Genomic DNA, 24,143 nt, shown 5'->3' with positions numbered 1-24,143 from the left:
GAATTTGAGTGCCCACTTTTCATTGTCTGAACATCAACACGCTTTATCCCAGGCTCAGATTCAACCACTGTGATATTAATGAGTTAATTTCCCTTTCAGTGTAGAAAAACACATCACCTAGCCCTCCACTGTTATTAGAAAGTAAAAAAAAGCCCATTGAAGTGACAGTATGAGAACTATGAGTATTTCATTGCTTATATCAGAGTGGATAACGGAATTGTGCTGTTTTGTAACAAGCGGTATCAGTAGAACCATGCAGGTTTTAACACACGGTGGTTATCTGATCCTCGTCACTGAATCTCCAGTGTTCTTGCTGTGTGTTTAGGGTTACCCAAGGGCACATAAGCTCTTTCTGGGCATGAGCCATTCTTTACTGAATCAAATAATTACTGTCATTGTTGTGGGATTAGCAATACTTTGCATATTTTTACTGTTTAGTTAGGTGACCTTTAATCAGCTTTTTGTCAGTGTAATTGTTTTTGAAAGTTTTTAATAGGGTAAGGACTTTTTTTTTTGTTGGGGGGTGTTTGTGGAATGAAATTTTAGATAGAATGTTTAATTTTTCAGATGTTTACTCATGTTTGAAGTGTTACTTTTTTCAGTATTCAATAAAATATATTCTATGGTGTATGTTTTCCAGTACTACACATTACTGTACTTAGGACTGCATTGTAGAAGTGGGCAATATGGCTCTAAGGGTATTTTTGTGATAATTATATTCTTGGTGATAGGATAAAACACAAACACTGATATTAATTTCAAGAATAAAACTACTTTAATAAAATAAATGCTAAACATTCAATATCAACGAAAAATATGTAAACCTTTGTCTAATTGAAAACAACAGTAACTTACCAACGCTGATTTTAAATAAAATTATACCACAGTAAGTTCTGACCCTGCAATGTGATTGGCTGAGAGGCATTCTATGAGTGCCGTTATCAGCCGGTAATGCACTGTAACTGAAGCTTACAAGCCAAACAGCTCAGCTACAAACAAAGCAGGCCAAACAGATCATATTTTCAAAATCTTTTAATAAACAGCAATAATGGAACTGTGGTAAAATCGCAATAATACACTCGAGGTTTGTGCTATAACATGTAATATTGGCACTCCTGTGCTGAGTTTATAGACACAAGGCCGTAGGCACGTTATATATAGCACTCCCTCTTGTGTATTATTGTTAAATTATAATGTAACATAAAAATACAATGCAATCCAACAAAAAATCTATCACAGAACTAAAGTACGTAATATTTAGCACATGAATATAAACTGCTAACATAAACAATTATACAAAAAAAACTCAAATACAGATGCAGATCAGAATATGTATTTTCTAGATTATTTAAAAATATATAACAGTATTATTATATACCCTACAAAAAGGCACATCCCTCCTGCATTCCATAAGATATCTACAAATTGAGGAGGTAAAAAGCACATGTAAAATAAAGTAAAATGTAAAATACAGAACTAATCCGTTTTTTCCACCACTTGACTTTAATTAGCTAGAGAGATAAACGAGCTGGCTAAGTCAGCATGCTAATGTCATCAAGGATGCTGGAGGTGTATAACATGCAATCTAATTACAGTTTGAATGTAGTAGTCACCTGACAGTAAAAATAACTTGCTGGGCTGGCTGAAATAAACCTCTTACGGTCACCTGTTGCCTCAGCTTAGCTCCATCATAAGGAGGTGGCCTCGTGCAAAGTCTAACTAATGTCTTGGCAGCAGTTGGTCAGGGAGCCAGGGCAGTTGCATAGCACACAGATCTGTTGCCACAGGGTTTTGGTAAGGTTCCTGATTGGATTTGGACATGATTAAGTCCCGGTTGCCAATACTGTTTTTCTTGGCCAGCTAGCTAAAAAATGTGAAGAGTATGCAATGAATTAAAATCACCTTAAGAGGAACACTGCACCTAAGATTTTCAGTGTAGTTTTCTTTGTTTACCTTTATAAAAACCGACAAGCAAACAAAAACAATAACTGATTTATTAGTTTCTACAGCAAATAATATTTTTTTATACTTTGAGTGCATATATTAAATCGTACCCCCTGTATTGTGATATATGTATCGCATCTTGAACTTCTTTCCAATACACTAGTCCATACTGATTTTTTTTTTTGGTAAACTGGGTAAAATATGTGAAGAAGATGCAATGAATTCAATAATGCAATAAAATAAATCTTAGGAGGAGGTCTTGGGGTAAGCTACTTATGGTATATTTGCTATAATGTTATTCACTGACATTTTATTCATTTTAAAATTATTCTGCTGTAGAAACAAATTTTATGAGCAACCATAACTAAGATGGTTAAGACTAGAAAAAATTATAATTTAATTTTGTATGAAATAATAATAGTGTAACAAAACATTGTAGCCAAAAATCTACCATATAAAATACTAAAGTGTAGAATATTTAGTGCATGCATATAAAATGCAAACATAAACAGCCATACAAAAGCTTTACAGTAAATAATACTAGAAGCCTGCTTTTAAGAGAGAATTCTGCTATTATCACAACATGGATGTCATGTCATGATATATTGTGTGCGATACAACATGGCACACACCTAGTAGGCAAGTCACCGTGACTTATTTTGGATAATATATTGTCCCAGAAAAAAATTGTTAATTTCTATATATTGTATAATAAGTCAATAATGTCATTATTGTAATAGGCCTACTTATATGTTCATTGTATTTGAGTATGTTTTCCTTTCAAAAAAAAAAAAAAAAAAACTGCAGTGCATAGGATTACATTCAACACAAGTGTTTTTCTCACATCAGCCACCTGCTGTAGTCTTCTTAGAGCACAATTATTTATTTATAAGTAATGTGAATTCATATACAGCAGTGTTCACAACAGTTCTCCTAGCCTCTCAACTAAGTGCCCGAATGTTTTGTTGAGACATCCATGTACACGTCCAAATTTACAGTATTCAGTATTCCAGTAATTTCCAGTATTCATAAATCAGAGCTCTAAATTTGTTCTCCTTTGGTCATTTTTTTTTCTTTGGTAATAATTCCCAGGGGAGTAATTAAATATTAAGGTGTGTATTAGCTTACCTGGATACTGGGGCCTGTGCCAGTGAAATTGCTCCATGGGAGCAGAGCTAGAGTAAATCGATCCACTTTGAGGGAAGGATGAGCCGTTCAAAATGGCCACCTCCTGTGCTGGCCTCTCGTCACGCTCTGTACGAGCCCTTCCGTTTGGACAGACACTATGTCTCACCTGTGTATATCTGGTTTTATAACCTTTTTCTTCTTATTTTGAGTTCTTTGACGTACAAAAAATAGGCCTCTCATGATAACTTTTTTTATTGGACAATATATTATCCAAGAAATAATTGCTATAGACTATATTATAAGTCTATATATACTGGTTCATCTATGTTTTCGGGCTCCCTGTGCTAAGAAAAAGCATATTGGAAAATATTGAGGTTATCAAAAACGATTGAGGTCATGTTGATATATTGTGTGATAAGTCAATAACGGAATGTTCATGACAAGCCTATTTACAAAGTTCAAGAAAATGTTATGCAATGTCCTTATAGCCTAACTCTAGTGCCAGTATCACATAATTTAATTCATATAATTTAACATTTTAGCCTGATTACAATTAATGAGTACTTATTTAATGATGAATGGGCACAGTTTTATTTGGTATAAGCTGCTTGAGTTTGAGTTGCTCAGTTGGCTCTGGGTTTAAGTCCTCCCCTATGTAGATTAAATGTAATACACTGGACAGGATGGAGTCACGTGACTACACAAGCTAGAGTATGTTTTAAGGGGCCTTTATATAAACACACGTTGGGAAAAAGAACTTACAGAATGTAATTTTAGTTTGGATTTATTTTTAATGAATTGTTTGGCTCTATTTGACTCTACTCTCTTTGAATTAAAATGTGTGATATAATTAAATTATTTGCAATGTGTGCCCCATTTTATACACAGCTCTGAAAAAATGAGACCACTTAAAAATTATGAGTTTCTTTGATTTTACCAAATTGAAAATCTCTGGAATATAATTAAGAGGAAGATTGATGAATAAGAGGAAATATTGAATTGATGATCACAAGCCATCAAACCAAGAGGAAGATTGATGATCACAAGCCATCAAACCAAGCTAAACTGCTTGAATTTTTGCATCAGGAGTGGCATAAAGTTATTCAAAAGTGTTTAAGACTGGTAAATATTGATTTCTGAATTCTTAAAACTTTATGAATATAAACTTGTTTTCTTTGCATTATTTGAGGTCTGAAAGCTCTACATCTTTTGTCATTTCAGGTATTTCTCATTTTCTGCAAATAAATGCTCTAAATTACAATATTAATAATAATAATAATACAATATTTTATTTGGAATTTGGGAGAAATGTTGTCTATAGTTTACAGAATAAAACAACAATGTTCATTTTACTTAAACATGAACCTATAAATAGCAAAATCAGAGAAACTGATTCAGAAACTGAATTGTTCTCTTAATGTTTTCCGGAGCTGTATATTTGCTAATGGTTATATATACATATTATGAATCAGATTTAATAAATTATAGTACAGCTTTGTAGGCAAATGCCATTATTTTTTCAGTGTGGTGTACTGTACTGTGGTAGATATTTCCACTACTTCAACAGCACTAATCATCTGCATTTTTATTATCAAAAGATTAATTTTGTTGTTTTAGAAAAGTACTCTATATTTAAATTAAGAAAGTTTCCTGTAAGGATCTGGAATTACTAGTACATTTTACATGACACATATATCATGATGCATGATTATGTATTGTAAAAATATCTTTGAAGCAACATTATGTAGCTATTTTATGTAAAAATAATAGCTTCAATACCATTTTGAGAGGACACTGAGCCGTAAATCTGCATATGTCCTATAGTTGCCGCTAAGGTATCTTTTAGCTCATCAACAAATGCATGTGTAAAGCTGCCCACTACGTCAGAAAGTACCAGTTCTCACACATCTCTGCTTTTGATATTGAGACACACATTTTTGCCCAATCTCCCATCCTTAATCCCACTCTGTTGAAATTTTACAACATTTACGTTTACATAATGCAGTATTGACAAGAATGCACCGCAAATGCCACTACTGCATGTCCATAAAATGTGAACAAATCTGTATTGATCTGAACATGAATCAGAATCAGAAATTCTTGCCATACAAATCACACACTTCTAAAACAGCTCCCCTCAAATGTAGCATGGCTAGTGAAAAGTAGTCAGTAATTAGTCAGCTCATAATGTTTTCTCTGTCTGTGCTTCTTGTTGATAGGCTGAGGAGGAGGCTGCCCGCCTTGCTTCAATGCCTGCCTGGAGAAGAGACATCATGAAGAAGAAACTGGATGAAGAGAAGTGAGTACAATAAAAGTCCAGCAGGAGTAGATTGTCCTGTCTGGCATAGAATATTGTTATTCTCTAGTTTAAATTTTTACTCATTTTAATCTGAACTCAATGGCAATGATTTAAAGGAGCAATTGTTGAAATAAATACATGTCTGATGATTACTAACCACTTTATTAACACTACCTTCTTGTTTCTACACTTACCGTCCATCTAATTAGTTCCACTGATCATACAAGAGCACTTATACGAAGTTCTTTTATTACAGACAGTAGTTCTTATGTTTTGCTGTATACATTGTTAGCCTCATTTCACCACAGAGAGAGTATTAATATTCGGGCAGTGGGTCATTCTCAGCATTGTAGTGGCACTAACATGGTGGCAGTTGCACTGAAATGAGTGGATCAGTCACAGCAGTGCTGCTGGTGTTTTTAAACACCTCAGTGTCACTACTGGACCGATAATAGACCACTCACCAGAAATCTCCAGCCAGCAGCGTACGGTGTCCACTGATGAAGGACAAGAGTATGACCAACACAAACTGTGCAGCAGCAGATGAGCTTCTGTCTCAAATTTTACATCTACATGTTGGATTAGCTAAGTAGGAGTATCTAATAGAGAGGAGAATGAGTGACACTGTTTAAAAACTCCAGCAGCACTGCTGTATCTGATCCACTCGTACCATCTCAACACACAACGCTGCTAACACACCACCACAATGCCAGTGTCACTGCAGTGCTGGGAATGATCCACCACCCAAATAACACCTTCTCTGTGGTGGTCCTGTGGGGTCCTGACCACTGAAGAACAAGCTGGATGAAAGGAGGATAATAAAGTATGCAGAGAAGCAACACTACAGGGACTATAGTCTATAGTTATACTACTACAGTGCTTAAACATACTTCTATATGAAAATCATGTTGTGTTTTGTTGAAATGGTAATTGTAATTTCATTGCTCCTTTAACATTCTGATTGTGGGCAGATTTAACTAGTACTTAACTCTGTTTAGGTATTGATAAATTCTATATATATTGTCCGTTACAGTAGTGATTCATCCAGAAATGTTGATTGTTAACAAAAAATTGTAAATTAACTTACTACTCAGTAAAAATCATTTTAAACATGTTTCACTCTCTAGTATTCTCTAGTTTTAGCTATGATAGCATTTTCTGAACCCAGTACCCCCTTGATAAGATTTACTGGCTGTTTTATTCCTACAGTAGAGTAGAAACTGGTTGTAGAGATTGTAGTAAACATGTAAGTGTAGTAAACATCATTCTATCTGTCCCTCAGTGTATTTTAAAGTATGTTTGTGTAGTGTTTCCCACATAGGTTAGTGCATGCACTGCAATTCATATACGTATAATCCTCTAATGTCTCTTATCTACACCTGGACTGGCAGGGAGCACAAAAGGTAAGCCATTCAGTAGATGTAGAAGTTTTAGTAATAGTGTTTAGGGTCAGTTTTCCAAACAGGGATTAAGCCGGGTTGTTGACTGTTGGCTTGTGACTAAAATGGATCCATTTTTTTCACGTTTTAGGGCACTATTGTGTGTCTAAAGTGTGAAGTGGAACTGGAACGTGATTTTGTGGGCACTATAAAAAAAAAAACTTCCACTATGCAATTGTAATTTATAGTAAACATCGCAGCTCACTGCATGAGCTGAATGTAGGCCAGAATGCACTGTGAATCTCATTAGTAGGCAACAGACAGTGAAACGAACTGGAGCCGATAGTGCTCAGATAAGCCAGTGATGGATACAGTCACTGGATGGTGTGGATTTCCCATATTTTTCCATGTAATTCATTAATGGGTGGTTTATGTTTCTAAATAATATAATAATCAAAGATTATTCTCTGAACAGCACCATACTTTAATTCAATTCAACTATTTAGAACTCACTTTTTGTGTGTATGTGAACATCAAATCAAATTCAGCCAATTACGTGTCCTATTATGCAGGCAGTGCTGATTAATGTTATTAATTTAATCGCAGCCTATGTGATTTTTTCCTTTAATAAAAATGTCCTTTAAAAAAGTGTAGTCCAAGTCTAAGCTTAATTCTTGTCTGGAAAACTGTCCATAAACGTCTACTTAAGTAGTAATGATTCTAGTCAAAATAGTAACTTGTGTTTTTGGAAATTCCCAAAATATTTAAAGATGTGCTGACACATATAGTGAATGTATGTAGAGTACTTAAATCCATAAAGGGTCTATGCAGTTAATTTTTTATTAAATAGATTTTGGTAATTTTGCTTTAGATGTACTTCCAATATTTGTAAAGTTTACCATGACAGCACATGAAAGAGTACAATAAGAAATGTCAGTAAGAAGTGTCAGTACTACATACAAATAAATGACAAAAATATTGGGACACCTACACATTACACCTACAGACACTTTTATGATAGCCCATTGTAAATCCGTATATGTAGTAGGTCCTCACCTCCTTCCGGCTCTGAGACCAGGTTTAAAACTGCAGTTATAGAGACCCTGTTCTGTACAATTTACGTGGTCTGCAAAAATACCACTCACAGCTGATATTAAAATATCTAGGAGGGAAGAAATTTGACCAACTGAACAGTGGCATCCTCCCAGATAACATGCCTGTGTGGATCCTGCAAACCATATATTTTTTAATCCATACAAATTTTATTGCACATGGGGCCTAAATTGAACACATACAATCCCAATTCAGAACCCATGCCCAACTGGAGACAACCTGACCCACATACCACCCATATGATTGACTGGGCTTTACTGATCTCTTATACAGCTAACAGCTAGTTGCTTGTTTTATACTGCTGTTGCAAAGGTGGTGAATGCAGTGATTAGGAAGCGTGTCCCAATTATTTTGTCTGTATAGCATATATGTTAGGTTTTTATAATGTGTATGTAAGGTATTTACTATATTGTATGTAATCAAAATTTGCAACTGCATTGTGCATCATTTCAGTTTAGACAACACATTTGTCATCATTTATTGTTTTTAGTATTATATAAATAACTACAAACATTTTATTGATTTTTTTGTACCTACATAATAACAAATAGCCAGTAATCGATAGATTTGGTAATTTATCTGTCATATTTTGTATAATAATTTTATTAAAACTAGATTTAATCTGTTAAATAAAATCAGTCATCTGGTCTCTGTCCGAACCAGCTATCAAATATACTAATATTTAATTGAGCTAAACTGCTGATAAGGTGCAGTTTAATCTGATATATTAGCGAGATGATATACTGCTATAAACAAACGCTGTCTCTGCTACTCCATGCTGTTTACACACTAAGATCACTGTTTTTAATTGACACCACTAATATAAATATAAATATAATTGCTTTTTATATTTCAGTTATTTGTATTTAAATATCCACTATAAAACTTGTGTCTTAAGAAGAACAAGTGCAATTATTCACAGAATGCTGTTGTAATAAATAAGTTTATATTTTTTAATGAATTGACACCACTACTTTATAGTAATTTTAGAGTCAGCATTCTGAATATCTAAATGATATCTAAATGAATGAATCTGAATTATTTGCTGGCTCTGAAGTTTTACAGGACAACAGTATTATCATATGTTACGTCTATACTAGACTATAGTAGTCTATATTATAGAGTTAGACCTTTGTGACAGTGCCATGCTAATATTGCACTGCCTGTTTCTGTGTGATTTTCTGTGACCTGGCAGAAAAGAGGAGGAACGCCAGCGGATCGAGAAGGAGAACGAAGAGAAGATGGAGCTGGAGCGACTACGGACTCTTGGTTACGACGAGACCAAGCTAGCGCCGTGGCAGCGGCAGATCATTCTAAAAAAAGGCGACATAGCGAAACAGTAGAGCCGGTCACGCCCACAGCCGCCCCTATTCTGTTTCACACATCGCCCTCTGCTCCCGCCTCCTGTTGGACATAACCTACAAACCTCCAGCTCCATTACATGTACACACAAGAGCTCATAAAGTGGATAGCTTTGAGATGGCTTAGTAGAGTTCAGGGTAAATAATGGATTCGTAATACTTTTAAATAAGAAATCTGTTTGATTTTACAAAGGCCAAAAGCCTGTGATCTATAGCGGCCCTGTGTACATCTATAGATAACTATTTTTTTTAAGGAAAAACATCCACAGCATCCCAGCGATGATACATCAACATATCATTTCAAAAGATCTAATGCATGCTTAGCAAACGCTTCTAGCCATGCATGCTTATACAGACTGAGGTTTTCCCACATTTCTTATTTTTTCAAATCTTTTAAAGTATTTTCAGAGATAGTAATATATATTTAGAGATATTATCCTACACACATATTTTTAACCAGCCGTAACCATCATTAGGACAATTTCATGAAAGTTTAAATTAAATAACAGGGCTTTAGTATTAAGTGCTTGGACCCCAGTGATAGCTAAAGAGATATTTGATATGAAACTGCATATTAACTGCAATGATTTCGTACAAAAAAAATTAAGAGTTTTACTTACTATGTTGAAATTAAGAAAAATATAGGCAATAATTTTCATATTACATCCTGACTTCTATTAATGTACATTAATTATGAATTACACAATGTTCATCCTTTTTCTTTTCCAGTCCAGGAATTCCAGGTGCTTAGTTAATTAATGAGTGTAGTTATAATGTAGAGAAACAAGCCAAGGCCAATGTTCTTAAGAATAGAATTATTATTTAATATATACATTTTTTTTCTTCTTTTATCCTTAATGACAACATGAAATTGTTTATTCAGTCATGCAGTCGATGGTCTTATTACACTAAGTGACCATTGCCCAGAACACTAGAACAACAGGAGAGTTCTGTTATGAATGATGTTATATATTTTTAAATCAAGAATTAAATACGTTTATACCAAGTTGACAAGTATAAAAAGTGAACTTTAGTACAACATCAGTTTTACACACATGTAAAAAAAATAACTGTGGTTGTTTGTTTAACCCCACAGTCAGGTCCTATTGTTACCGTATTGGATATTATAAATCACGCAGAGAAATGCTTTCAGTACCATCATGTGGCCAAAAATATGAAACAGAATGAAAATGATGATAATCATCATGTTTTAGAACCTTTATCACTTTTTAGCTTTCCTCCTAGTGGTGAACCGTAGCTACTACACTTAGGGTACCTGGACCTTGGAAAAGTGCCGGATGTGTCTTCTGAATGTGCGTGTGTATATATGTGGTGTCCGTCCTGTGTCATGAAATGTGTGATAGGTAAACTTGACATATTTTGAGTGTATATTTTTTGAAACTGTAAAAAAAAGATATCTGAATATTATACAGCTGTATGTGTATTGCATGGTCATCGTTGAGTAATCGTTTGGAAAAATATTCCACTTAAATCCATTTGATGCCATATTAAAACCGAGATATATGTGAACATCATTGCCATTAGAAGATTTTCTATTCATGTCTAATGTATATAGTAAGCCTGAGTAACTCTTTATTGCCCTTTTGTTGTTACATTGTGCTCCAATACATTTTATTTTCTTTCTCAGCCTTTGCTTGCATTGGTTTATCAATGTACACCTTCCTTTTCAGACTGGCAGATTGAATAAAAACCGAAATTACAGCATCTGAGCTTCTGAGTTCTTGCATTTTATAGAGCTGATGTGGTGGATCATACAGAAATTCTGCTGGGATGTGGTTATACTTCTGTTTGAACAGCAGGTGGCGTAGTGGGACTACTTCCAGATCTTAATAGCGAGGCTGATCTCAGCACACAGAATAGGTATGGGCAGCACTATTGATTTTTATGACTCATTCAATATTAAATAATACAAATACCTTTATTCTTTACAGTTAAATGATCCAGTAAACATCATATTCTATCCTAATTAAACTTAAAAAAGAACTGATTGTTTTGCAGAATGGAACTACAAACTGCTGGTCCGATTAGTACCTAAAGAAAACACTTAGTTTTAATTATATATATATATATATATATATATTAATATACTCTAAAAGTTAGAATGACGATATATCGACTGATTAATATTACGACTATTACCAGACCTAACTTCTGAAGGAAAACATCTTAACATTCAATAGAAGTCAGTGTTAAAGGCCATTCCATCGAATGGGTGCCATTTGCTTGTAATTCTTCGAAATTAAACTTTTTCTCTTTTTTTTAAACTTTGAAACTGATAACTCATATTAATTATTCAAAACATGTGCTGGTCAATCTCAGGCAGTTTTACTTATTTTTTTAAAAGGTTTCTAAGCCGAAAATGTTTAAAAAAAAAAAAACTGTTAAAAGCAAGTCCACTAATTCCTTTAATTTTCTCTCAAGAAAGTATTTTAAAGAAATTGTTGACTGCATATTTAAATAATTGATATTTATGACAAAAAAAAAATAATTTACTGGGACTCATTCCTCCAAATGGAGCTCACTCCTGTTAATGGAACTGACTCCTGTTACTTTTTATATGTTTTGAGTAACAGGAATAAATTTTTATCATAGAATTAGCAAAAACATTAAAAATAGCTCAAATAAATCTGCTTTGCAAATAGCATGAGGATGCTCAACACATTCTAGTTGTTTTCACAAAATTTGTATTTTAAAAATAAACAAATAATATCTAAGAACTGATTCAGGTAACAGGAATGAGTGTTGAGATGACAAATGGGGGAACTTAATTTTGGTCTTCCTATGGTCTTTAGAAGAAGAAGCTGATGTCACTTCCTGTTGAAGATGTGACTTGTAAAATGTTTAAGATGGGATAATGTTTTACTTTAACAGGAATGAGTGAAACCCTGGCAACACAACTAAAATGTGTATTTTATTTTAAATATTATGAACTTATTATGAAAAAAATATATTTTTAAAACATAGATGGGATTTGGAGTCACAGAACAATGCAAAAAATTAATTTCTGAAGGATTTTAACAATTATATTTCATAGTAAATTTTATAGTTTATAGTGGGGACAGGTAACAAATTAAGCTATTTTTTCCAGTGTAATAAGCAGTTTTTTAAATGTTTTTAATTACATATCTTACTTTTGCAATTATGTCAATGTACAATACAGTATGCTTAATAATAAAATGTAGTTTAAAGTTATTTATAACATTTATACATGTAATTTCCTACAATGGCACCGAATTGATGGAATGGGTCTTATATAATGAATAATTCTGATTTATATCATTCTTTTATTATTCTTTATATTTCTGTGAAAAAAAATGAAAAAAAGCAAGAGGAACAGTGGTGACGGGCTTTATTTTTTTCCCCGCTAAGTTTCCTCATGAAACTATCACTGATTGTGAACATTTCACACTAGACCTCAAGCACTTTGGACTGTGTGCTTCTCCACTTTTCCTCCAGACTCTGCTCCTTTGATTTTCCAAAGTCAGTGCAGTGTTTTCCCAGAAAATCTTACAGCACTTCATGCTTCCCTCTGCTGACAACGTCTATGAAGATCTAGATTTCATTTTCCAGCAGGACTTGGCACACTACTAAAAGTACCAATTGATCTTATATGATTTTTTTGATTTCTGAGACACTGATTTTTGGGTTTTCATTTGCTGTAAGCCATAATTATCAACAATAAAATAAGTAAACACTTAAAATAGATCTCTCTGTATTTAATACATCTATATAATATGATTTTTACATTCTAAACTGCATTACTGAATAAAGTAACTTTTTAATGATAATCTTTTTTTTTTTTTTGAGATCCATTAGTATAAATGTTATATTGGACATGCAGGGAATGGAATCTAATTAATTAAATATGCTTCTGTCGTCACTGATTTATACAGAGAACAAGTTCACTGCACTGATATTTTCCCTAAAGGTTGTACATTATTATGAGTAAAGGACAGGAGACAGACATGTGAACACTCCTCTGATTATACAGTAAACGAGCTCTTGAACACAGCAGAGGACTTGCTTCACTCACCTGTGAGTGACGCACCTTCAGAAAGAGAGAGAGAGAGAGAGATTGTTAACAGGCGAGGCGGTGCAGCGATTCTGAGGAGCTAATAACTAGAAAACAACACCAAACTCACCTAAACCTGCAGAACTGAACTGAAAGCTGCAGATTTCCCGCTGAACTGCTCCTGTTCCCCGGAGCACAGCTGCGCTGCTTTAGAGGTAAGCTCGAGTTTGTGAATGTTGTGAACAGTCAGTAAAACTTGGTTTCTCAGTCTGAGTGTGTGTTTGTTAGTTTCTGAGACGGTGGGAGTGTTGGAGCAGTGGAGCAGTAGACTGAAGGAGGAAAAAGTGTCGAGGCTGACGGACAGACAGACAGTCTACCTGAGGAGAGCTGAGTGATTGAGTAATTAGCACCTTTCCTGCAAAAACAACAAACATACTGTCTAAAAGTTTGTTAAAAAACGCTATTTATGGGGATTTTTTTTTACAGGGCAACAAGTACTGATTTTAACAGGTCTGTGAGTTAGAGCTAGCTGCAGCTGTTCACCATGTATGTAGTGATTACCCTGAACATTTTAGCTAGCTTACCACGTCAGTCTACTCTATACAACACTCTATACATGTCGGCTCTGCACTATATAACTATGGCAAAAATGTAACAGAAGTATTTATATTCTGTGTGTGTGTGTGTGTGTGTGTGTCTGTGTGTGTGTGTCTGTGTGTGTGTGTGTGTGTGTGTGTGTGTGTGTGTGTGTGTGTGTGTGTGTGTTTGTCTACTGGAGGAAATAACTTCCCACATTTTTTAGGAAATGATTTTAAAATTTCCTAAAATGGGTTTGTGTTTTCAGCTGTGGAATGTTCTGGATAGCATGTTTTATTATTGGATTTTTTTTTTATTCACATGAATAATGTACTTTTCTTCCTTAACAGACAAATTTTACAAAGTAAAATACGATAATCATTAGCATGTTTCTCTTATAATAATATAGAATAATTATTATTTTATAGTTGCATAACCCGCACACTCTATTTCTGTTATGTCTACATATTGTAAGTCTAGACATTAACCCATTCAGACCTGAATTATCTCCAGTGATGGAAAAAAAATGACTGTAATATTCTACTATAAAATCTATATAGCAAATGAATCCAATTAACTAAAATATGTAACAGTTTTTTTTCTTTCCATTTAAATTGCATTGGAAAGCTTGTGTGTAATATTTTATATTTCATATTGACCTTTTTATTTCATAATTTAATTTATTTCATAAACCATCCCTAAACAGTTAAAAACATGAAACACTCCACTGTTCTAGTGGCCCGAGGTAAAATATGTTTCTGTAGTGAAAGTAGAAGTTTTCCATTTATCTTATCTTATAAAGAGATGCTTTTAAAAGAGAGTAAAAGCACATCAGCAGGTGAACGTATACAGTAGTTTAATTATATCTCGATAGGTCAGAAAAAGAGAGAAAGAGAGAGAGAGAGAACTGAAAAGAAAGAAAAGGGGGTGCCGACCCTTGTGTGACTTTTCCCCCTACCCAACCACCTATACTGCATACTTCCAAGCAGTTACACCTTTATGCAAATGATATGTAAACCATATAGGATCAAATACAATTGGATAGAATCTATCAATTTATCAAATTACTTTGTCAGCAGTGTCCAGTTAACCGCTTGTTGTCCAATGGAAATAAAAGTATGGTAACAAGACATTTTTCAACTAATATCAGGTGAAAGGACTCACTCTTGGTTCAGCAGTCTTTAATAGAATATCATTACTTATTTTAATACTGAAGGCAAACAATTTCCATGAATCAAGCAGCTGTAGATATCTTTTTGTTGACCACGCAAAGTCTTATGTTAATATTTATTTACATTTTAGTTACCAGTTATTAAATACTTGCTACACTATCACAGGATAACATAGCATAATGTGGTGAAGTAAAAAGTAAGAAATTTCCCTCCCAAAATTGAAATACTTCAGTAAAGATATGAAGAAAATACAGTACAGTGACTAATTAGATTTACTTTGTTGAAATAATACATATTGTGTCATAATGAGTATTTTTACATAATTTAAATAAACACAATATTGTTTTAATTAAAAAAAAATAAAATAAAATAAACTTCATTATTTGCCAATATAAAACTTGTTACGGAGCTCATGCTTGTTGACAGACAAAACAAAACCGAAACCTCTTGCTTTGTACACTGACTTGCTGCATGTCATAGGATAGAAACTAGTACATGTTTACAATTATTTATGCAATGTTCCATAGAATTAAAAAAAAATGCGTGTAAGGCTTCCTGCCAGAGTCTCTTGTCCCTTCGAATGGGACAAATTTAGCCAGATGCCATCTGTCCTATTCACTACCACCCATTCCTCTGTCCACTGTGAGTGGTAATGCCTTCTATTACATTTAATGTACAAATGTGACTGTGAATTGAGAAATGCTACACACTTTTTAGACCTTACTCAAACTCGTTGGCCAGTATTCTACCTCTTTTACAAGATAACACCTCACAGCTTATATAGGTGTGGGCATTCCCAGGCTTTACCCTGTGATAACACTAAATGGTTAGCAGTTTACATACTGCCTTACCTTATCCTTTGGTATTTCTTTTTTTTTTTTAGCATTTTTATGTTAATTATTACAAACAGAAAAGTGAAAGTTGAGTGAAATGTGATCATTTTTCTTTAATATTTTAAATAATAATGTTGATACATGTTCTTGAAGGCTATGAAATCTTTTGTGGTTGCATGGCTCACGGTGTGGGTTGCAGAAGCCTGGGAAAACCTGTCCCAAAACATATTTTGAATCTGTGGTGGCTGAGGTATGTGCAGAGTATTGTAAGGCAAAATTTTATCCAAGGAAAACTGATTTGCTATTATTCAACCACTTTACTTCCACCTCTGAATGCATCTGAAAAACTTAGTTTATAAATCAAGAATGTGCTAGTGCAGAAGTTTGGAAAACCATGAAAGAACTGTACCAATGAAAGATCTGTATCATAAAAGAACTGGGCAGTACACATTGATACATCTGTATAGAAGAAGCTGTAAAGTATGCAGAATTCGCAAGGCAAAGAAATGTGCCAAGTCTTTTCGTAACCCTGTAACTGCATCTGTGGCTCATGAATTCCTGAAAGTCACAGTGCAATAAAAGTGGTAGTAGAAACCCCTCCTTCTTTACTGTGTTGTTGTTATTGAAAAACAACACAGCCTTTTTTTGAATAGTTCTGAAACTAGATCTTTTGAATGCATTTAGTCGTAATTGTAATGCAAGCCAACTGCTCCACCTGACGTCCCACCCATCTCTGTCCCAGCATGCAGGTTTCAACAATGGTCCGCTGACTGGTCTGTGTGGATGTTCCCTGAATGACAGAAAGCCCCTCAGGACTTCATTTCTACAGTGAAACTTCAGCAACGCACCATGACGCACAGGCATTCTCAGGGATCCATGGGGGACCAGTCTCCCCTCATGCTGGAGGAGAGGCTTTCACAACTTCACGTAAACAACCAGCCTGGACGATCTTTATCCAACACAGACCTTTCCCAACCAGAGGAGACCAACCGGACCCCCGTGGTGCTCAGCACCAAGAGCGATGCTGCCTGCAAGCTGGGTACCCATCAGCTTATCCCCAAAAACCTAGCGGTAAGCAGTCGTCCAAAGAATCGTCACCACACCACAGTAGTGACCCTTCCCGTCCGCCTGGAGGCCCAGAAGAGCACCCAGCGCTTATCCCACAACCCAGAGATCTCCTGGGAGGACTATGATAGTGATGGAGATGATGGATTCTCCATGCGAAGGAACCGCAGGAACAAGTCGTACCGAGCTGCTGTCCCCTACTTTGAGTCAGACACCTCCTTTAACAAAGACCTGCTGCAGCCAGTCAGTGAGGAGAGGACACCCAGTCCCAAGCCGGCACCCAGTCCAGGACGCAAGGTGAGTCCCTGAGAATTCAAAGTGGAAAAATGATGTTCATACAATGACTCAAGTGTAGTCAGTTAATAGCATGAATGAAAAAATATTTGTTAATTTTTTTTGCCTGAAAGTTTTATATAAAGAGCCACTCTTGTGGCCACTAATGTCTAAGAGTCCAAAAATCTAAGACAGTATAAAGGCTTTTGACCTGTTCTGGTAAAAACAAAAAAAAGGTTTGCAAGCATTGAATGAAGCTGAATATCGTTGCTGTCCAATGGAAAACAAGTATCTCCAAATACAGCAACTGTACAGGAGAGAGATAAAAATATCTTAACTTTCAATGGAAGTCAATGTAAAAACAGTTTATTTCTGGTAATTTTGAAAAAAAAAACATCTATTATACATCAAGACATTTTAGCATGGTATAAGGGACAGTTGATTTGTTAAAATAATGTAGTAAAAAAAAAAGACAAAAATGGAGATGCTTGTTTTTTAATTGGACAGCAACGATATGCCTACTCCACAACTGCACATCTTTTTCTTTAACAACCAATCACAGGGCACCGCCACCTCCTGGTTGGCAAACAGGCTCCAGCCTGTCAATTCTGTGATACTCCTCAAACTATTAAACACATCTTAGTAGACTGCCCTGCAATTTTAACCACCAGAAATAATATTTATCGGGTTACAAACATAATTTATAATATAAGAACTGTTTGAAAAGAATCCACCAGCTAAAATACTTCATTTTCTGAAAGTCCTTTATATGAAGAAACTCATTTAAGTCGCAAATATTGTTCCCCCAGTGGGAGCAGAATTACTTTGGGCAGGGATGATTTGGTCACCTTGAAGAGAGAGCCTATCATTTTCACTAAGACTTTTAAATTGGTTTAATAAACTGTTTTCATTGTAACATTGGTATATTTCCGCTTATTTTTATGTTGCATCCTTTGTGAATGAAGAGCCTATAAGAATAGGTAAGGTGACCTCCACCTTCTCACCTCCCCAGGCTTCTGTTAGCTGATATAAGAGAATTTGTAGGTAGTGTTCTGCTCAAAGCGTGTTGAAAGCATGTGCCAATTTTTTCAAATAAGCATAGGAACGTCCTGTAATTTCCCATAAAAGGGCAGCTGTTCTTGCACCCTGTAAGGGAAAGCAATGTATTGTGTGGCCAGCTGAATTATTCTATTCACAGTTGTGGTAGAGCACAGCTGATGGATGACTGTGATTATGCCAACCCGGTCTGCCAACAGCCCAAGGTGGAAAATACCTGCATATGTGGGGGTACTGGATTTGACCAGCGGGTATGACTTTGCAGTGCTGGGTCCAAAATGTTGCATAGTTCCTTCAACACCGGTTTTGGTAGCCTAAATCTTGAAATTAGGTATTCATAATTTTCAGAAAATAAATCAAAATAATCTTCAAACTCATCTTAAAGCACGATTGGAAAGTTCTTCAAAAAGTAACAGATATGCTATTTTGATAAGAAACCCAACGCACATAAAAATAAGGGTCATTAATATTTTGAATTACTGAACAAGAGTGGATTTTATCAAGCACAATTTCTGATTAAAAATCATTTATAATTTATATATAGAGTACAAAACATTACATTTAAAATACTATATTTTATTGATTTAACAAAACTGCTCTAACTAATTGTTTGCGTGAGTGTACGACTTGGGGTGTTCCTACATTCTGTTCTTAGTTAAGAACAGATACTGGATAAGAAAGCATAAATACATTTCAGATTATTAAAAAAAAGTGCGCATGTAGGGTTTAAGAATGTATTCGTTTGTAACAGTGGTTTGTGAATGAGGCTCAATGTCTTACCTCTGCTGTACCTTTCCAGTGTAAGTAGCAAGAAGTAAAGTGTGGGTCTATCCTAAAAGTAAGAGAAATTAATGCACTGTATATGGAAAAAAAATATATATGAATATTGTTTGTACACATTAGAATCACTCTCTTGGGATGTTAAATATGATTAATTTTAATATACAGCTCTGAAAAAAAGGAGACCACATCAGTTTCTTTGATTGTATTATTTATAGGTATATGTTTGAGTAAAATTAACATTGTTGTTTTATTCTATAAACTACAGACAACATTTCTCCTAAATTCCAAATAAAAATATTGTCATTTAGAGCATTTATTCACAGAAAATGAGAAATGGCTGAAATAAAAAAAAGATGCAGAGCTTTCAGACCTCAAATAATGCAAAGAAAACAAGTTCATATCCATAAAGTTTTAAGAGTTTAAATCAGTATTTGGTGGAATAACCCTCTTTTTAATCACAGTTTTCATGCATTTTGGCATTGTTTTCCTCCACCAGTCTTACACACTGCTTTTGGATGGTTTGGTTTGATGGCTTGTGATCATCCGTCTCACTCTTGATTATATTCCAGAGGTTTTCAATTTGGTAAAATCAAAGAAACTCATCATTTTTAAATGGTCTCTCATTATTTCCAGAGCTGTATATGGTATCACATGCAGTGAAAAACACAAACCTTTTTTTAACATGCTGCTTAATAGTTAAAAACTGGGGAGATGGATTTTATATGTATATTTGTAACTGAATGAACACAAAATGTGTCAGTGAGGTCACCTCTAGTTCGACCCCTATAGTCCTGTGAACACTGGGTGTAGACAGAAGATGCATGTTAGACATCACATGAACATGCAGGCTGATAAGATGGTGACAGCTGATGTTTGTCAAACATGCAGTCCTGAAGCTTCCCAGGACATAGTTTTGATGTAAATTGCTTGACAAACAATACATGACAGTGCAGCTCAGTACAGTGTCTAGGCAAGACTAAAATGTGCACAACATTTAAATTTTTAATGCAGCTACAATCATAATAACATACTCCATTCGTACACCTTTTTTTTGTTTTTTTTGAGAAAACATGTATAAATGGATTTGGTTGACATGGTCATGCACCATAGTGCACTCCACAGTGCAATGTTTTTTATTTCTGATTTAATATCACTATATATTTTAATGCATTTTTGACACACCTTACCCCTTTCAGACCTGTAATATAATTAATTGATGGAAAAATATGAGAACGCTGTTTTCCATCTGTAATGCACACAAAAAACAATATTATCCTAATATAAAATCTATATTAAAATAAATCCAGTTAACCAATTTTTATTCTTAAACATACAATTACTACAATTGTTCTAAATCACAAGGAATTTGTAAAAATGAGCTTGTATTACTTATTTGATCTGTAGTGCCGACATGTCCTAATGTCTAAGTTGCTGATTTTTTTTTTTGTCCAGTGCAGTGGGCGGGGCTAAGCTCCTGTTTCATTGGCTGGTTTATGATCTATTCTGATGGACAACAGATCTCAATTATTGTTCTGTGCAACAAAACAGTGTTAAAAAAATAAATAAATAAAAAAGAAAAGATAAACATTGTAATTAATGCAGAGTCTAAAATGGTTAAGCCATGTTGATGTATTTCTAAAATTAAGATCTTGTTTGTATTCAATTTTTTTGTTGTTGTTGTTATTTGTGCAAATAACACATCAGTGTTAAAAGACTTGCCCAGTAATTCATCTCCTGTGGATTCAGAGACTCTAAGACTAGGTCAGTGGCTGAGCTGCACTTAGCAGATCATTACATATGTTGTAAAGTAACATATGACATTGCAAAAACTGTTATTCGTGTAAAAATGTCTTTATTGTGAAACTGCTGTTCGTCTTCCGTCCTTGCAGTGCTGTTAGTCTTGTTTGCATGTATGAATATCCATGAGCAAGAGTCGAAATCCTATCGCAACCACCCCCTTCACTCCTCCACCTGACTAAAGCACTATTATACTGGATCACCTGAAACGTTTTTCACAAAAAAAAAAAACAGCTCAAATGGCATTCATTTATACTAGAGGCCACAACTAGACATTTTAAAATGAATAAAAAATATATTGAATAAGACCTTTTAATAATACACAGTTCTGCATTTGTAGTCCTACAAATTTTGGTGACATGTTTAATATTTGCATGTATTCCTACATATAAATGTATATCAGACTGGCCCAGAGAGTGGAAGAGCTTTCGACAGTAAGAACAGTGTATGAGAACATGTGTGACTGATCAGCGTGCTCACAGTGTGTTGTGGAAAGTTCCTTTGGTGTAGCGTTCCGGTGCTTCATTGGTGATGAACAGTATTACAACAAAGCATGCTTGACTTTGATGCACCGGCTGAACTGAGGAATGAAATGTATTTTAATGACTGCTCGTGCAAACACAATGCAGATGTTGGTGCATATGCATTTTTCCTTTTCTTCCAGTTTTAACACCAGGAATTCCCTCACATTCCACAGGGATAAGATCAGGTTTCATCAAATTTCTCTCTTTTTGTCTTTCTTTCTCTCTTTTTCTCTCAGAGGACCTTGGGTAGGAAGAGAAACCAGAGGCATGGAGGATCCTTTAAAGATGGTATGAAATTTAACTTAATAAAAAAAAGATTCACATTTGAATATTGACATTAAACTGCAGTATATGGTTGAATCTGTCCTTCCTCAATAACTTAAATACGTATAATGACTTTTACCACCTTTAAAACATCTTGAGCAAATCCTACAGTAAGATACACTGCAATACAGTACAATATATTGTGGCCACATTCTCACAAGGTATTAAAGTTAAATTTGTCATTTCTAATTCTAATTGACTATACAGTACTGCATGCACTGTTCTGAGTCACAAAACGTGTTGGTTTGAATTGAATCGTTGATTTTAAGTCACAGATTAGATAATTGTTCCTACCACCTAAGAATCAGGACAAACACAAGAGTACTTACAGTTGTCAGTTTAAAAATAGTTTATCCACTGCTCTTTTTGTGTTATAGGATTTAATTCAAAGGAAAACTCTGGTGTAAAATGAACTTGGAGTGTAGTGAAACATGAAAACGAGTACAAACGCTTGTTAAAGAGCCCACCTTCATTCACCCCCAGCACTCCGAAATACAGCGCTTTTAGCTGATGCTTCTAACAGGCTTACAATACTAGCAATAGGGGCATAGAGTTGCCCATTGCAAAGAAACTACTATGTTTACAGCATTAACAAGCTCAAAGTAGCTCCACACTTCAGTGGCTTGAGGTAGTTGCCGTCATGAAATTAAGTCGCAATAAGTTGACTGACGAGAATAAATGAAACTACAGCTTATAAGCTGAATACTCACATTAGTTTTGGACTGGAGTTGGTACACCATGAGTACATGGCAGAATACCTGAGAATTATATCAATAAAGAGTGGAGTTTTTTTTGAATAAGCAAACCCATTCCCCTGTTAATAGCATTGTAAGCTTGTTGGCTTAAAGCTTTGTATTTGTAAATGCTGGGGGGTGAGCAGAGTTTGGCTATTGGACAAAGGTTTGTACTTATTATCATGTTTCACTCTGGATTTCTCCTTGAACACCTTCTGTTTGTTTAAATTATTATTTTGACACAACCTGGTTGATGATCATTTGAGTTTTCTCCATAAAAGACTCCCACTCCACTCACTAATATAACTAATATGCTCTCCACTTACACACACCAGAGTGATGGTGCTGACTTAATGTGATGTCTTTTAGTTTGTATGGCTCAATGTTTTCATCCACACACTCAGTTGGTAGTACTGTATCAAGTTGAGGAAATTATTACTGCAGAAAGTAACAGCAGCAGTGGAATTGTATTTAATACTGATATGCTTAAACTGTGGCTATTATTCTGTGGTACATTTGCATCCCAAAATGTAAAGCACACAACAAACGGATTGATGATTTTTCTCTGATGCTCTGTTACACCACTAGTTGCAATGGGCTGCAATAAAATCCATGCCCTCCACACACTCTTTATGGAATTTTCTGTGCATTTCAGAACCACTGTTAAGTAGCCTACATTTTAATTGTCATAAGACTTCACATGCCAGCTTAGTGGACGTGGGTATCAAACCCACAACCTTGTGATCGATAAACACACAATTTTGAACCGATAAACCAAGTCACCACATGGTAAAGCATGGTTGAAGAAAATCTTTCAAAATAACAAGTATCGTAGGACTTACTAGGAGTGGTGTATCCATATCATCTGGAGGTTTTGCTACCATAACTAGTGGGCAGAAACTGGAAACGACTAAATTAAGGGTTCAGAATTGTAAAGTAAATGCTGCTGTTCTTACAGATTCTGAATCAATTAAGAGTTTTTCTGAACTTGCCTTTTCATAGATCCAAGGTTCTACCAGGAGATTAAAGAGCGAGGGTTACAGTCTAATGCTGTCGGCACAGAGAATGATGAGTTTACTCAAACCGAAATGCCAGAGGAGGACCAGGGCATCGTCGTAAAGAGCTACAAAGCGGCATACGTGACCTGGAGTCAGCTTCCTGTGGTGAGGAACACATTAAAATGTCCATTATAATCGTATATTGCTTTATATAACCAAATTTGTATTACTAAAAGTTTCTAAATTGTTTTATATACCAAAAACCGTGTTCCACTGTTCCACAGCTTAATGCTGGCATTTGCCTTGGTGCCAATAAGTTAATGTTTTCCTGCTTCAGAGAGATTTTTTTCCTATTACTTAATTTTGGAGCATATCTGTTAGTTCATACATTGTAAAATTTAAACACCCCGCAACATTGCAAGTTCTCCCACTTGGACAAATCTGGCCTATAAGCACCTGTTTGAGTTTGTTAGCTGCATAAAGACACCTGTCCGCCCCACACAATCAGTAACACTCCAACTACTAACATGGCTAAAACCAAAAGGCTGTCCAAAGACACCAAAGACAAAATTATAGACCTCCACAAGGCTGGAAAGGGCTAAGGGACAATTGCCAAGCAGCTTGGTGAAAAAAGATCAACTGTTGGAGCAACTGTTAGAAAATGGAAGAAGCTTAACATGACTTTCAATCTCCCTCGGACTGGGGCTCCATGCAAGATCTCACCTCGTGGCGAATCAATGATCCTAGGAAA

General features: G+C 35.0%; 2 protein-coding genes across 11 annotated transcripts in view; both read left to right on the top strand.

Annotated features, from left to right (window-relative positions):
• The window catches only part of espn (espin), a 101,639-nt gene extending 90,690 nt beyond the window's left edge, over positions 1 to 10,949 (top strand). For 8 of the 10 annotated variants that reach the window (XM_049485542.1, XM_049485544.1, XM_049485543.1 and 5 more), the window contains 3 exons: positions 5,292 to 5,372; positions 6,755 to 6,774; positions 9,059 to 10,949. In XM_049485542.1, the coding sequence (XP_049341499.1) occupies positions 5,292 to 5,372; positions 6,755 to 6,774; positions 9,059 to 9,206 (249 nt within the window). In that variant the 3' untranslated portion in view covers positions 9,207 to 10,949. The remainder of the gene's footprint in view (positions 1 to 5,291; positions 5,373 to 6,754; positions 6,775 to 9,058) is intronic. The other 2 variants (XM_049485545.1, XM_049485551.1) reach the window with 1 other exon arrangement.
• A 2,344-nt stretch (positions 10,950 to 13,293) lies between these two features.
• arhgef16 (Rho guanine nucleotide exchange factor (GEF) 16) overlaps positions 13,294 to 24,143 on the top strand; it is a 31,642-nt gene continuing 20,792 nt past the window's right edge. The window contains exons 1-4 of the mRNA XM_007247951.4: positions 13,294 to 13,472; positions 16,581 to 17,200; positions 21,573 to 21,624; positions 23,397 to 23,557. Coding sequence (XP_007248013.3) covers positions 16,688 to 17,200; positions 21,573 to 21,624; positions 23,397 to 23,557 — 726 coding nt within the window. The 5' untranslated portion in view covers positions 13,294 to 13,472; positions 16,581 to 16,687. The remainder of the gene's footprint in view (positions 13,473 to 16,580; positions 17,201 to 21,572; positions 21,625 to 23,396; positions 23,558 to 24,143) is intronic.

The sequence above is a fragment of the Astyanax mexicanus genome, chromosome 12 (genome assembly GCF_023375975.1).
Source record: "Astyanax mexicanus isolate ESR-SI-001 chromosome 12, AstMex3_surface, whole genome shotgun sequence".
NCBI classification, from domain to species: Eukaryota; Metazoa; Chordata; class Actinopteri; order Characiformes; family Acestrorhamphidae; genus Astyanax; species Astyanax mexicanus.
Note: the sequence above shows the minus strand (reverse complement) of the source record. Positions and strands in the feature narration are given on the sequence as shown.